Source organism: Adelges cooleyi, unplaced genomic scaffold (assembly GCF_023614345.1).
Source record: "Adelges cooleyi isolate 19-005CV unplaced genomic scaffold, UGA_ACOO_1.1 ACOO_flye_CR_arks_rails_tigmint_CR_PRNA_9, whole genome shotgun sequence".
Lineage (NCBI taxonomy): Eukaryota > Metazoa > Arthropoda > Insecta > Hemiptera > Adelgidae > Adelges > Adelges cooleyi.
The window spans coordinates 9786574-9802172 of record NW_026096579.1 but is presented as its reverse complement, the minus strand read 5'-3'; the positions used below and the strand labels follow the sequence as shown (position 1 = coordinate 9802172).

Here is a 15599-nt window from a genome sequence, read left to right as displayed (position 1 = left end):
ACAAACTATTTTTAAAATAGATTAACTTCCTCGGCATCGGTAAAGAGATACATTCGACTTAAAAAATAGATTGTGTTTAGTTAATTTAAATATGAATAATAATAAAAACTCGGTAAAGTCTTAAGTTATATATTATACAAGTATCAAATTAAGAAAAACAGTTATAGTTAAGTTATGCGATTGTGACAATTTTTTATACATTTTTTTTTCATTCGAACAATAATAGATACATTTTAATAAACCGTCATTGAAGTAACGCCAATCAAAAGAGTATAAATTATTTGAATAAATTTAATATGATATATTTAATGCGTTCTTTTAGGCTATGTTTATTGATTTTATAAGTATTTAAAAAATTAAGATATAAATATTCAAATAAAAAAGAATTCTCTTGTAAAGTCACTTATACCCTTTTTCGGTTTTATAACACCAATTTAAAGCTTTTGAAAAACACTATAGCTAACAGAGTCACGAGTTTTTCACCTCAATAAATGCATAAAAATTAGGTATCTTAATTTTAATAATAAGTTATTTTTTATTCATTATTAAAATAGTGATTCTCTATTTACTTTGTTTGAAGTATTTTAAATAATAGTGTGTACAGTTATTATTTAAAATATAATAATTGTAACATTATATATAACATAATAATTGTTCAATTTTGAATTAAGAAAGATTATTTCATTTTATTTAAATGCATATTGAAATAGTTTAGACTTCAGAGGACAATTTCGCTATTTTTTTACAACTCAATTTTTATTAATTTTAAAAAAGTAAACTTTTTTATCTGGTTTAAATTACTTTTATATTAATACCTAATTGTTGGAAAACGCTATAACAAAATTCTATGAAATTTACTTCCAAAATGCAGACCGTATAGAGAACATCAAATAATGTATAATAATAATATTAATAACAAATATAATATATTAAAACATAATTATTATAATAATATACTTATATGCTATATAATAATGTATTTACATATTAACTACAATATTGTTTTTATGAATAATTACGACTTAATCATAACAGTACGCATATGCATGTGAGTTTATTTTAATATATTATGTTGAACAATTTAATAATAATAATGATTTACATTCAGTAACAATTTGGTAACATTTTTTTAAAAGTAAATTTTGTTTATCGTAAAAAAAACAACAAAATATTTTTAAAATATACAAAGTAAAAACAAATTAAATTTATATTTTATAATTAAAAAAAACAACTCGCTACAAATACATTTTCATTTAAAATTATTTATTACAACTTCAGTAGTGAGATACTTAATTAACTGTACGTATCTATACAACACACTGGTGTAGTGCAAAACTTTTAACAATAATTGTTATCAATACATTTTTTAATTTTTTATTAGCAGGTATCTGGTAATATGGTATACTTTTGGTCACTTAAAAGGACAATGTAAAAAAAATGATTTAAAATGTTTGCTTGTTTCGTAGATTCTGTTAATTTTGTGTACATATTATTATTTTTTCCTTTATATATTTCATTATATTTTTTATAGTTATTGTTAAAAAATAAAATAAATAGGCAATATTTGCTAAACTTTAATTGAGTTTTACGGATTTCATATTTTTAGCATTACATTTAAAAAAAAATTTTTAATTTCTATTTGACAATTTTTTTTATACTAAGAAAGCCTTATACAACGAAATGTTGTCCACCGGTGATCAGATTTTCAATGGTTGTATACAATTGAGGAGTGGAAATTGTAATTGTAATTTTTGTAAATAAAATTATTGACGGTTTTAAAGTATGTTTAACGAACGTTTTTTGTTCACTTAAAGAGGGAGTTCATTGACCAACTCATAAAAAACAAATGACGGCTTCACCGTAGAGTATAAATGAAGATGCGCACTATCACTGTATTATAATATACAATTATCTCGAAAATTAATCATACAGTAATATAGGCCGAATTTTAGTTAAATGCTTCTAGTCTAACCGACGTGAAGGTCAGCGGGATATAATATTGAAAAAGGAATTCGCAAATTTCCTATTAATTCTAATCCCTTAGTTGAGGTCAGGCGATAGCGGCCACTTGGGCAAGACAACTGGGTCAGTAGATCAACGACTGACGTCAAAAGTTACATAATTACAATCGCCCTTGTTCGCTCGTGGTGACTTCAGCGATTGTCTCGAAATCATCGGTAACGCCGGTACTACCGCTATTACCGCTTTTGGTATGTATAATAATATAACTATTAATAGTTGTACTATTATTGTTTTTTTTTTTTTAAACGTGCCACAGTAACAAATGGTTTGTGGAGTCTTCGCGGCCGGCCACTTCCGACGCGGTCGTCGACCGGAAGTCCTCGTATCCGTCACCGCCGGATATCAGCAACAGTTTGCCAACCGAACTCATCTTCCTCTGGTTGAGCGATTGACGGCGCTGCTTGGAGAAATTTTGCGGCAAATGGCCGACCAATGTCAGGAACCGGACGTGACCGGTATGTCCGTGCGGTACTCCTGTGTGCGCGTGAGAAATTACATTATTATCGTTAAAAGAAATTTAAAAAAAAATGTACAATTATCTGACAACAGCATTCGATCAATTCAGGTAGCCGATAATATACGCCTTGTGTGTGTGTATAGCAGTGTCGAGTACACTTGAAGAACCAATAACGGTGGCTTCATCCATTTCCAACATGACTCAATCATTGTAATTATTTTTATTTTTATCGGTTAGCGATTTAAAATATAATTGTTTTAATTGTAAGTCGGCGAACAAGAATTTATTCGTTGGGCGATTATGGATTAGTGAGAAAAGATAAAAAAAAATCGTCCAGCAAACAAGCATTAATAACTCCAAAAGTATGTAAAAGTCTAACAAAACCTGTTACCGGCCAGACAAAATATCACACTTAAGGCATATAATTTAAAAAAATTACATAATTTGTATACAAAAAAAGTTCCATGGACAAATGGAACACACTCCTATTCTTATATAGGTAGTGTGTATTACTTAACCTAACCTGTACTACACGTATTGATCGAATGCCGTTAGATTTTAGACAACATGCTTTTATGGACATTATTACGATAAATTGGCTAATCGACTTACCTATAGGAACGGGAAGTGTTGCGAGCTTACAAGTGTTTGCCACTACAGCTGGAATGGACATGGTTAAAACGACACCCGCACTGGTGCCGATCCACAAGAGGTCTTTGACCGCCAACAGAGACGTGACTCGAAGACACGCCGCTTTGTGTTGCCTTATAATATCATCACAGCCTGTAAGTAAGTAACACGGCGTTATTTAAATGGCGTTCAAGTACATTTTCAAGTCCGTAAGATAGAGGTCAATATACGGAACCGATGTGATGATTGGTTTTTAAATATAAAGATAAGCGGTGTTTAACTAAAAAACAACAATCGATTTTGTGTATAGCACATGTATACTTTAAAATCGATGATAATAATAACATGGGTTTACAGAATTTTCGACTTCGACTTACTTGAGAGCATTTTAGTAACGGCCGGCGCCGTATTCACTTCGGCCAGTACTTCGTATGTAATGGAATGGACGAGACGGAGTACGGCCGAGTTCTGTAGCGACAGCCAAACGCCCATCCCGGAGACGACCATGTTAGTGAGTGATCTGTTCGAGTCACCACCGATGACAAACGTATGCTAAAGAAAAAATTCATTAGTAAAAATGTCACTTAAATCGATTGAAAGCCATCCTGGAATTCTGCAAGGAACTCCCGTTTTGAACCCTACAGGAATTCCTACACGGTTTGACCAATTGACATAGACATTTCTTTTGGATAGAGGGTCTTTGAAATTCATAAAACGCTTTTTGTACAACAATTTATGACGATGGTAAACAACTGATAAAAGATGACTGACAAGAGAATCAGCTGATGAAATATAATTGATAGATATATGTTCATGATCCAATGTCTCCTTCAAGGGAAAGGTTGAAATTTTGAGTCACTCGTGGGAGTCGCTATCGATTTTGGATTCATATGAATTTTCGATAGCAGTTTTCTATGATAGGAAATTTAGAGAAGATTATAGTAAAATAGAAATTCCCCGGGAGGTTAAGTACGGTACGGGAGGTTACGATTTTTCTTTTTCAATCGTTGTGACAGATCAAATACAAGTTCGTTAAAAAGCTTCTGCGTTTACACATTTTTGACTTTAGGATTCCTGAAATAGTCGCTAAATAACTATAAACTCATTTAGACATACTTGGAATTGTAACGTAATAGTGTCTAATATTTTAACGGTGTTGTGACACAAACACCACAGCTTATCTCCGACAGGTAACATTTTAGAAACGGGCATGGCCGCCGACCCGACGTTGATGGTAACCGGATCAGATGTGTTCCAACTACCATCTAAAATAACGCAAGGAAAAAAAAACATCATACATACATACATAGTCTCATATTGGAGTTTACCAAATTGGTATCGTCTCACTCACTTGTGTCCGGATAATAAATACAGATGTCGCCGTTCGCTAACGAAACGTACACCCGATTGTTCAAATAGCTGAAACATAGTAATAAATTAAAAAATGCAATTACTCCACTCTTCAAGTGAAAGAACTTGTGCTCACATGATACAGTGCACGGCTGATCCGTGTTGGATTTTCACTTTATTCCGTTTGATTCTTATGTTGTCCATTGAGTTGTACACGTGTATGCAACCGTCTTCGGTGCCTAACCACATAGTGGGCTCGCCCTCGAAGTCAACCGGATCCAGAGGGTAAAGGCCGTCGGGAACGCTATCGCTGTTGGGTTCTTTGTCATCGTCTTCTTCGCTGGACGAACTAAGGAGTAAATAGACATTGTTTAATAAAAGTACAACTGAAGAAAAGACAACGGATCATGAATACGTCTTATAACAAACTGATTTTCCGTTTATTATCAACCATTTCTTATCAGCTGATTCTCCATCTCATTCACACTTATCATTTTCCCTCACCTCCCTTTTCCGCCCCTTTCTCTATATGTCACAAAAGCGTCACGCCAATTTCGACAGACCCCCGCCATATTCATGTCAGAAAAAAATGCAAAAATCACTACGAAAGATATTTGATCACGAATATGTCTATTTCCTTTCCCTTCTCCTCCTTCCCCCTAATTTTACTATCACAAGAGATTAGACAATCTGATGAAATCGTAAAGTCTAGACAAGAAAATGTCAACCCTAATTTGGAATTGACTCTCTCAGTCTTAGGCCATTATTCATGTCACAAACCTCATTTGAACTATTATCGTTTAAGCAAACACTGCTCTCACCTGTCCAACTTGATGTCCGGTCCCGTTCGATCAGTGTCTTCTATTGATATGCTAATCTCGGTATTGCCGCTCCGGTCGTCTTTGGTCGCATCGCTGTTTTGACTGAAATCAGCAGCATTTCGTTTACATCAATTTTATCAATAGCAGCTGTTGTACAAGGTAATATAAGGGTCGTAAAGAGTCACTTACTCTACTCGTTGTGGAGCCGGTATGGAAGTGACGCACAGTATGCGAGCGTTGCACACCCCGTTGCAAGAAGTCACCGTCGGTTCGGGATACAGACTCAAAACGCACACCTGGCCGACGTATCCGTCGCTGTTGCAAACCCAAACATCTCTTTGGTTCAGCGCCGGAGCCGCACAAGTAAATTGCAAACCAGCCCTCGTCTTCCTTATGGGCACGGGACCGACGAAGTCGGCATTAGGTCTTCGATCGGTCGACAGCACTGAAAAACGATAAAAGTAGAAAATCTTCAAACTTTTCCTCGAACGAAAGACTATGATCAGCCGACTTTCTGTCTCTTGTCAGCTGATCATCTTATAAAATCATCTTTCATCAGTTATCCAGGAACTATGGATTTCCCCTCATCACGATTCTATGCCCCCCTCATCCACACTTATTACTATCTCTCCCCTCTATAACTTGTTGATACATGATGCTTGATACGATTTTTGTATCAAAGTTTCATTGATCTACCTAAGCTTTTCGCAGATTGAACGATTTTTGATGGCCCTGAACTTGTCTAACTTTCACTCTAAAAATACTTAAGTTAAAAAGTCTTGTCAAAAATATCATCACTCCGCGCAGAGTATTATCAGTAATATTGAGAGCCGGAGCTCGTCCAAGCCGCCTGAGATGGAGCTACGATTTGCCTGGTTTGCGAAAGTTAGTTTGTGTTGGATCAAAGTGTAACCTAACCCGAGTTTTTCTAACTTTATACAGTCTTATTAACGTTCTAAGACTAGATGCTGCGAAACTAGTAAGTTGAGTGTACCTAGTTTTTGTTTAGCTTCGTTGAACGATTCTTCCCAGTTGGCTCGTTTTTCCGGCTTGGAAAACATTATCGATATCGTCTCCGTTCCATTTCTGCAAATGAAATACAAACGGAAACCGTTATACATGTTGTCATAATAGCTATAATTAGTCGCTGACTACACTAAGCGCCAGAGGCCGAGGTCGCCATGACAGGTTTTACCTGGTGTGCAAGTTCAGTTCCAAATAACACAGTTGAGTATCACTGGCCTGTCGTTCGGACAGTTGTTTGTTGACAGCGCTCAGCATGTCTTTGATAGAATCCTCCAGTTGACCGTGCGGACAATGCAACATGGCAACCATATCAGTCATCTGTGTCAGGGTAGATACGTCTTCTGACAAGTACTCCATCTCACGAAGCATACGTCTTACGTTTTCGTCTTTCACTAAAATAACAATCCAGGTTACCACAGCGGTCTACTCGGTATAGTCTATTTATAATAGTCTACTATTTTCTTATTGGAGTCTTTAATATTTTACTATTTTGTTTTCAACGTTAACAATTTATAATTGAAGTCTAGTAATTTTTTTTTACCTTTGACTATTTCAACGTCGTCTAATGGTATCTTCATGAGCAATTTGTACTTGTTCGCTTCCAAATTGCTTACCACACTGTTTGGGGAAGTTCTGCAAAAAGAGTATCGGTCAAGTTAGTTTTATGGCATTGACAAAAATAACTGCTTGTCAAGAATTGCGTAAAATTAAATTGCGAATTAAATCAACGCTATTTATTAAGGAGTTTAGTATAGGCAACTTTTTAATCTTTTTAAATCACCATAGCTAAATCCTTTTGGCTAAGTCCATGAAGAATTTAGTGCTATAATTTCCGTTATCAAATTCACAGAATATAAATATTATATTCGAGGGATTTTTTGATAAAATTAAAGGGTGTTTTTAATACTGCTCGAACAAACCCCTATTTTTTAAACAAAAAGTATTTGTAATACTCTTCAGATTTTTTGTAACAAGTCATTTTACTCATAAGGCCACCCTAAAGTCTTCAGAAACCGATTTGTCAATAATCTTTACAAAACAAAATACATAAGTGTAACGCGCTGTTAATTTATATAAAAAAATGATGTATTTTTTATTCGAATAATTTTTAAAGAACATGAAATTATTCAAAGGAAAAGTGATTTATGAGTTAGCTTAAAGTTAGGTCATGATCATTTTTACAAAGAATATAAATAGTAAAGATATTATTAACATTTTTATTCAAACATACTAGCAACAAAATTACTGGAATAATCAATTATTTTTTTCAATTTAATAACATTTTTTTTCTCTTCAAAATGTATGTTTAAATAAGAAAATTATGAGTTTTTGAGCTAAAGCTAGAAATGTATATAGAAGCGTAAATAAAAATGTCTAAAAACGTTATCATGTTAAAACGGTCGAACAACGCCCGACTCTGCTGGCAGATTCTCTATTGGACAGTTTGAACATTAACTAAGGATGTTTAAAAAATTGATTTAAAAAAAAAAAAACCTAAATTAAAATAAACATAATTACGTGGAAGGTTTCCGGATGGTGCCGCTTTTCTTTTTTATGCTGGTGACGATCAACAGGTCGGAAAACAGGAACAACGCACGTTCCTTGCGGTTCATCGACTGTCCGGAGACTATGGTCACTAAATCGTGTCTTAGGAATGTTCTGTCGGTGGCGGCCAGATGGATGAGTCCGTCGATGAGCGATTCAATCTGTTCTAGCTCCATGTTATCTTTCTCGGTACAATTGATTTTCACAGCCATTTCGTGTACCTGTTTTTGCGATTCGATCAGCGACTCGTGGTCGGGATGCGACGGCTCGGTGTGCTTCAGCAAAGTCTACAACACAAGTTTGAAAAAAAAGTATTTTTTTGGAAGGTTTTTTCAGAACATATGTTCCACTCTAGGGACGACACATTTTCCAAGTAGCAGATATAGTTTTCTAAAGCACTTTAACAAATTTATCGCACGATAAAACACTATACTACTTTTAGTGGTTATTATTCAATATTATATAGGTACAGTTGACTAGGTCCATCGGATAAAGCAAAAATGAAAAACGACTTTCAGCAGTGAATTGATTTTTATGTTAAAACAAATAAAATTTACTCGGTAATCGGTATGATCTAGAGTAGGGCTATAGTATATTCAATTTTCTCAAAAATATGTTGTCAATATTTTTTTTTATTAGGGTAAACCAAAAAAATGGGTAAAACTACCCTTTGACCGTAGGTAATTTCTAGGTTGCTATGTGTGAGTGAATCAAAATTGTCTTATGTTTATATATATTTATTTATAAAAATAGAGACTTGCAAGTTCTTTTCCATCTATTATTATCAATAGAAACTTAGCTTTTTTAGTTTATGATCTTATTAAAAATCTTGTCCGACTCCAAAACTAACGGTGCCTTTTTTTATCATATTTTGTTGACTTTTGAGTAGCGCAAAAGTAATAATATTATGTTTAAGACAATTCGTCTGATTCGACCATGTTACCTGTATGAGAAGTTCGTATCTGGGTACTCGCTGAACAGGCATTATGAGTAACGAATCCAACGCCAGTTTGCCTTTGTGTTCTCGAGCGGTTGACTGTGAAACAATAAAAAAAAAACATTTGTTTAAAAATAATTTAAATTGTATTCTTCTATGCGTTTTCACATTACTGCATTTGACTAACGAACCGTTTTCTCGATAGTTTATACTATAAAAATTAAAAAGCCCCGCATTTTCATTATTATATTATAATTCTTTTTAAATACCTCCAAGTATCTCGCGAAAGCCGGCTTCGAATTGCACGTAGCCTTGATGGCTTCTTTGGCTTGTTTCCAGTTGTTTATAAACGACGTGTACGAGTCTATCACAGGTTTTTTGGAAAACTAAAAAAAACAAAACAAAAGTATATAGTTTATTTTTATTTTTTTTATTTTTTATACACGTTTCTCGACCTCAAAGTATATAGTACTGACCATTTCCAGTAGGATGTCGCCGATCCTCTGGTGGGCGTCCCAGATCTCGAGACGTTTGTGCAAGTCCTTCAGAAACTGTTCGTGCTCCATCAGGATTTCTGGTATCTGTCGAAGTTAATATAATATAATAATAAGATGATGATTATTATTGTTGCTACATACTTGGTAAAAAATTTCGTCCACTACGGACGGTTCGATGAGGACTGCGTTCTCGGTACTTTTTAACGGTAATAGGTATTTCTAGAACATACAAAACAATAATTTAGAATCAGAGACGAACACAAAGATATAAGTACTTTTTCAACCATCCAAAGTACCGACTAGATACGATTTGTGATCTATATGGGCATACCATTATTGGAATACATCGGGGTCCGGTATTAAAAAAGTAACAGGTAAAAAAAAAAAAAACACATCATTGTAAAACAAATACTTTTCGACTATATTTGCGGCTAAAAAACACAAAAAACTTCAAACCCCAGTGAGGGGTGGTATCTTAGTGTGAAATTTGTCAAATAAGATGGGTTAAACTATAAAAATTGAAAAACGTTGAAACTGTTGTAACCTGTTATTATATGTATATGAAGTCTTTAGCTTTAATTGGTATTTTATCTTTCAGTTTGCCATTGACTGGAAAATTGAGTAAAACCTTTGCGAATCGTTTCCACTTTTCTTTTTTAAACTATAAAATGTTACGATGGCTATGATATATAATATATAAAATGTCTCATGCAATTTATTGAGGACATTTTTATATCAGATCATTTCGGTTGGGTAGTATCCAAATATAAAAATCACCTAGAGAAATTAAGATTGTTATATTGTATTTTTTCCAAACCATTCATTGGGTTATAAATATTAACTACTTTCGAATTAAAAATTTTAGAAATTAATACAAATCTTGAGGGATACTTTGTATAATACGTATAATAGAAGGAAATTGTAGATAGAGGGAGATAGGAAAGGTTAGGTTAGGACAAACATATCTTATAGGAGAAACTCTCAACATACTTATATAATATGTACCATTAGACATATTCATGACCTAATGTTTTTCCTTCAAAGAAAAACTTTTTTTAAATTTGTTTTTTTCAGTTTTTCCTTAAAGAAAATATATATTTTTTTTTAATTATTTACTTTTTGGGCCTGTTTTTCTAAAGAATTTCCAACACAATTTATTTGGAAGTATTTTCTAAAAAAAATTATGGCATACCGTTATTTTAAGTAAACAAATATGTACCTTTTCAGGTTGTTCTTTCAATTTTAAATACGAAGAGGACCGTTTACATAAAATGGAGTACATTTTTAAGACTTTTGCGTGCAACTTTTTATAATCCTGCCCAGTCAATCATTTTGTATGGTCAATGGCTAAGTGTGTGTGGCGCACGACTGAATACTTTGTGCACACCAAAAGTGTGTAACGACAAACGCGAGTCGGGCACATGTCATTTTTTTTTTTTTTAAATTTCCAAGCGAGTGTTCAAAAATAAATCGTCAGTTTTGCACGTCGATTCCGGTCAAAGCGAAAAGCTATTGGGCGAGCGAAATCCCCACGATATAACCTCTGTTGGGACAACACCGTCAATCTCGTTCGACTCGTTCGGTAATAGCAACGTGAACATTTCTGCCAGGAACGGACAATGTAAAAAATGAAAAGTAATAATAATAATAATCATCCTCGTAGCTTTGTTTGCAGCTGCTGCTGTCTCCCGACTCTATATTATATTATGGGCGGCTGCGTTTTTTTATACGGGTCAAGTTCGTTTGTTAGACAATAATAATTTGGCTCGATATTAACATGCATAATGGCAAAGTGGACTGTGCCAGAGTAAATAAATCGGAATCAACCGCGGAAGGTCAACCGACGACCGGTCGATACCGAAGGCCATTTTCGCAGATGGCGATTAGTCACCACTATCCGGACAAACACATTTTCCGCCGTTTGGAATGTCGCACAGTGGGCTAAATCCGTGTTAACATATTGTAATCACAGGGAGGTCACAGGTCTTTAGGGATTATAATAACCGAAAGTGCTGTCAATCCACACACGAAACTCCTTATGTAAACAGTGCGAATTTCTTTCAAGACATGTTTTGGGCATATACAATTCAAACTCGGGGCTGTGCAAAACCATCCCGAATTCATAAGCGTTCCAGTGGATCACTCTTCAAACGGTAACTTATGATCCTCGGTATTTATCTATAATCTGACTCAATACTCCGCATCGATTGTTCATCAATTGAAGAAAATAACGCAGAGACCTACTAATGACGAAAATAAATAAAAAATCTATATTTGTATATCATAATCGTTGATGGAGAAAATCGCCGTAAGGTTCTATTAATGGACGGTGTCTCCCCTCATATGATACCATTGTTTTTTTGTTTGTATACATAAATTGTTATCTTATTTGCTTATTGCGCCTTGAAGCAAGATTGTAAATCTTAAATAAAAATAAAATAATTTCTCCTCTTTCCCATTTTCTCCTCCCCTCCCCTCACTTGTACATTCTAGATAGACCTCAGCCCCTCAAGACAATCATTATTAGCTATCCATATTATCACTAATCTCTTAGTACTGATCCCTTATCATCAGCCATTATAAGCTGTCTCTTATCACTAATATTTCATCACTGATCCCTTTTCAGCTGTATCTTATCACCGATCCTCATTTTCTCTTCTCCTTCCTTCCTTCCTTCACTAACCTACCTAACCTTACGGTGTCTTGATGACGCTATTTTCCCAGTCAAAAAAAAAAAATATTATCTTTAAAAAAAAAATAACGAAAACCTAGCGTTTATAATTCGACCGCCTCGGCCTCGGGCGGAAGAGTAGAAGAGCTAACACACACGGGTACTGGAGGAAAAAGGAGCGACTAGTCGACATTAACATGATAATGGATTCCTAAATATAACAGGATGGACAAAATATCAGATTACCGGAGCGATACACCCGTGATTTCAATTACATGGCGCACGCGCCTAATTATACTATGGCAATATAAGAATCTGCTTTTGGCGAGTGACTCGAGCCAATTTCAGATTAAAATTCCACACGGGAATTTCAAGTATATTATAATATATCATACTTGTAACAACGTGGCAGATATTTGTTTTCTTCTCTCCCTTCAATACTCTTATATTTTGCTCTTGCTCTTTCACACACTTTTCCCGTGTCTCTCCAATACACACACACACACACACAGACACTATTTTCGAAGCGATGTGTGTGCATATATCGTGTTAATAATAATAACGTTACGTTATTGTTATTATGAAGTTATCGCCGGTTAAATTTATTAAAGAGCGCCCGCGAAACTGGGCCATCGCCGCCATTACTATTATTATAATAATAATAATATATACTGTCGCCAAGTGCGGACAAGCGCCTTTCCAGTTTAACGCGCCAGATAGATCCTAGATAAATTATTAGTACACTTAGCCGACGATCGTTTATCGCCAATAAAGTCATCCCAGTTTTGTTTATTATTATGCATACAACACCGACTATCCCCTCGCATATAAAAAAAAAATAACTCTCTCTCTCTATATATATATATGCACATATAACAAATTATAATCATCGCGGTACTATAACAAACCGTTGTACATGTGTTTAATAGTACGAACGGTGCCAATATAGTATAGTAACGATAAGTGTAGACCAGATTTTTGGGTTAGCGTACATTTAAAATGTGACATAAAAATGAAAACTTAAAAAAAGTTTCTAGAGGGCCAAAAAATAATTTTAACACATTTTTAACTTTGTTGTTCAGCCGAGAAGGTATATTTACAGATCAGAAATAAGAAGTTAGGTACCAAAGAATATAAAAAAATTCACCTCTTTCCATTAAAAATCTAGAAAGACACCCAACAAATGTACATGTTTTATAACTCAAATTCACGGTGCGCTATAATTTTTTAAAAAATAGTCCAATTAGTTTCAAATCTGTATGGAAAATTCTTTAGATTTCCTGTCAGCCATATACGTTGATAAACCACAAAAAATATATACATCAAACACCCTTCCCCCAAAAGAGATTAATACTTTTCTTTTGTTTCGCTTTTTTTAGCGTAGTTTTGGCACTTAAGATATGACAATTAGGCTGAAGGCAGATATTTTATGGTGGGGCTATATAATATTTATCAAAAATCTGTAATAAAACTTTTCTTTATTATAGAAAACTACTCGAAAAAGTGAATAACTGCACTTTGGCCGTAATACATTTCCAGGTTGCTATTTGTGAATGATTCGACATTCAAAAGGTATCTGTGTAACATTTTTATTTTATGGTCTATTTCGATGTTGTCTACTTGTACAATGACAAAGAATTACTAGCAAAGACAGACCCAAGATCAAATTAAGTTGTATCCATCCAATTACTAATGTTGTCGGGTTTTTAAACATATTATTTGAATTATCTTTTATTCTAATGGTAAACACATCATAAATTAAAACTATTGGATTCTTCGCATAGTTTTTTTTTTTTAAAACACATGTGTTTTAATGGTTATAACTTATAACGCCACATTTGGCAACATTATAATATGCGTTGCACGGCGCTGATGGACGATGGGTTTGGAACAAATTTTATTATGCGTACAATTTGACAGAGTCAAGACGTTACTATCGAACAAGATACACCTCATAAATGCGACTTAACAAGTCGCAAGAAAAAACAGTCGAACAAATTGTCGTCGTATCATCGTCGACAATGGTTAATTCATCGATAAAAAATATTAAATTTCAAATCCTGGATCTTTTTCCGATGAGGCCACCCATGTATGCACGTGGTCATGGCGGACTGGAAATTATGACTTTTTGGTATTTTTTTAAATATTACTTGTATGCGATAAAAATTATAATCTACCTGTCAAACCACCCGTTCAACCATTTTAACCTGTTGTTTCTGTCCGATTAGTGTCAACAACGCTACCGCCAGTAAATAAGGGCCTAGGTTTTACAATTTAGACTAAATTTTTCCAAAAAAACAATCATTGTCAAATTGCCGAAACCTCGACTGAATCGCGTTGTTATTTTTAATATTACCAACGGGCATCGTTTAACGGAGGGCACATTTCGTGTTAACAAACCGAAACGTTTCTTATGAAAATAAAAAACACACGTCCGCGGTTTTGCCATATGGTGGCAAAACGCTGATGTATTATTTTGGTTAACGCGAATTCCATAAGTCGTATACGATGGAATTTGTTTGTAGGCGGTAAGTATGTTTGTATATTGTACAGCGTGACCGGCGTTTCCTTTATATTATTATTATTTGTAAATACCACCGCTGGCGACTTCATTCATTCGGGCGTTTAGCTTTTTATTTAAACAAAAATAAACAGCAACAGTCTAAATGGAAATGTAAATGTCAAGGATAAACAACCAATAATTACATCAATATATTAAATTATTATAGTGAACCTACGCATCTCCAAAGTTTCATATGCTCTAATACAATGAGATCATAAGATTATAATTGATAATAATTTTAGAACGTTTTGATTATTTTGGAACACAAAAACATTTACAATATTTTATGTAATATACTGTAAATCGAGTTGTTAGGCATGTGGTGGAATGTGTGCACCTTTTATTTTTTATTTTATATGTTTGCCGAGGATAATGTGTCAAAATCATATTACGTACTAGCCATTTTTTTTATTGTAATATTTTAATTTATTATTTTTTTGGACTTGTGACAACACTGGAAAAATGTATATACACCGTTAATTGAGATAACATTGGCGAACGCGCGTAGAGAACCGAATATATTTTCATTTACAGCGTACATAATAATTATTATGTATTTCAACGTCTTAATCTTGATAAAAATCTTGATAATATATCATACTCGTCTACGAGACGATAGTTATAATATATGTATATTGTTTTTGTGTAGTCGCCATTGATATTTTTATTGCTCGGACTCGGACTGTACGAAAAACACTAGGAATTATTTTTATCACTATAATTATTATCATAATAATATTACACTATGCGCAACAAGAGAGATAATATATTAAAACAATATTATGTCAAAAGGAAAATTTGATCCGACTCCAACGGAAATTCAATATTTTAAAGCCGAAACAAATATGTGCGGAGAGCCCCGTGAGTATTGAACCCCTGCTGGGCGAGATTTGAATAATATTATGTTAACATAACAATCGCACTGCCATGTATTATAATAATATATTTTGTAATATGCATATGGCGCTGTCGTATTATTGTGATCATTGGAATGTCATTATGGGGAAGACGCCTAGATTGTTTCGTTTAATTCATTCATTGTTTTGCGCATACTTAATTTAATCAGATTGGACCGTGGCT

General features: G+C 34.0%; 1 protein-coding gene across 1 annotated transcript in view; it reads right to left on the bottom strand.

The window, feature by feature from the left end:
• Positions 1–1084: 1084 nt before the first annotated feature.
• Positions 1085–15599, bottom strand: part of LOC126846370 (rho guanine nucleotide exchange factor 17) — a 49510-nt gene continuing 34995 nt past the window's right edge. Inside the window, exons 5-20 of the mRNA XM_050585714.1 lie at positions 9427–9504; positions 9265–9369; positions 9058–9174; positions 8795–8887; positions 7825–8138; positions 6848–6939; positions 6476–6698; positions 6275–6366; positions 5470–5725; positions 5281–5382; positions 4596–4808; positions 4461–4528; positions 4226–4374; positions 3487–3661; positions 3092–3262; positions 1085–2496 (exon numbers count right to left, since the gene is read on the bottom strand). Coding sequence (XP_050441671.1) covers positions 2264–2496; positions 3092–3262; positions 3487–3661; positions 4226–4374; positions 4461–4528; positions 4596–4808; positions 5281–5382; positions 5470–5725; positions 6275–6366; positions 6476–6698; positions 6848–6939; positions 7825–8138; positions 8795–8887; positions 9058–9174; positions 9265–9369; positions 9427–9504 — 2481 coding nt within the window. The 3' untranslated portion in view covers positions 1085–2263. The remainder of the gene's footprint in view (positions 2497–3091; positions 3263–3486; positions 3662–4225; positions 4375–4460; positions 4529–4595; positions 4809–5280; positions 5383–5469; positions 5726–6274; positions 6367–6475; positions 6699–6847; positions 6940–7824; positions 8139–8794; positions 8888–9057; positions 9175–9264; positions 9370–9426; positions 9505–15599) is intronic.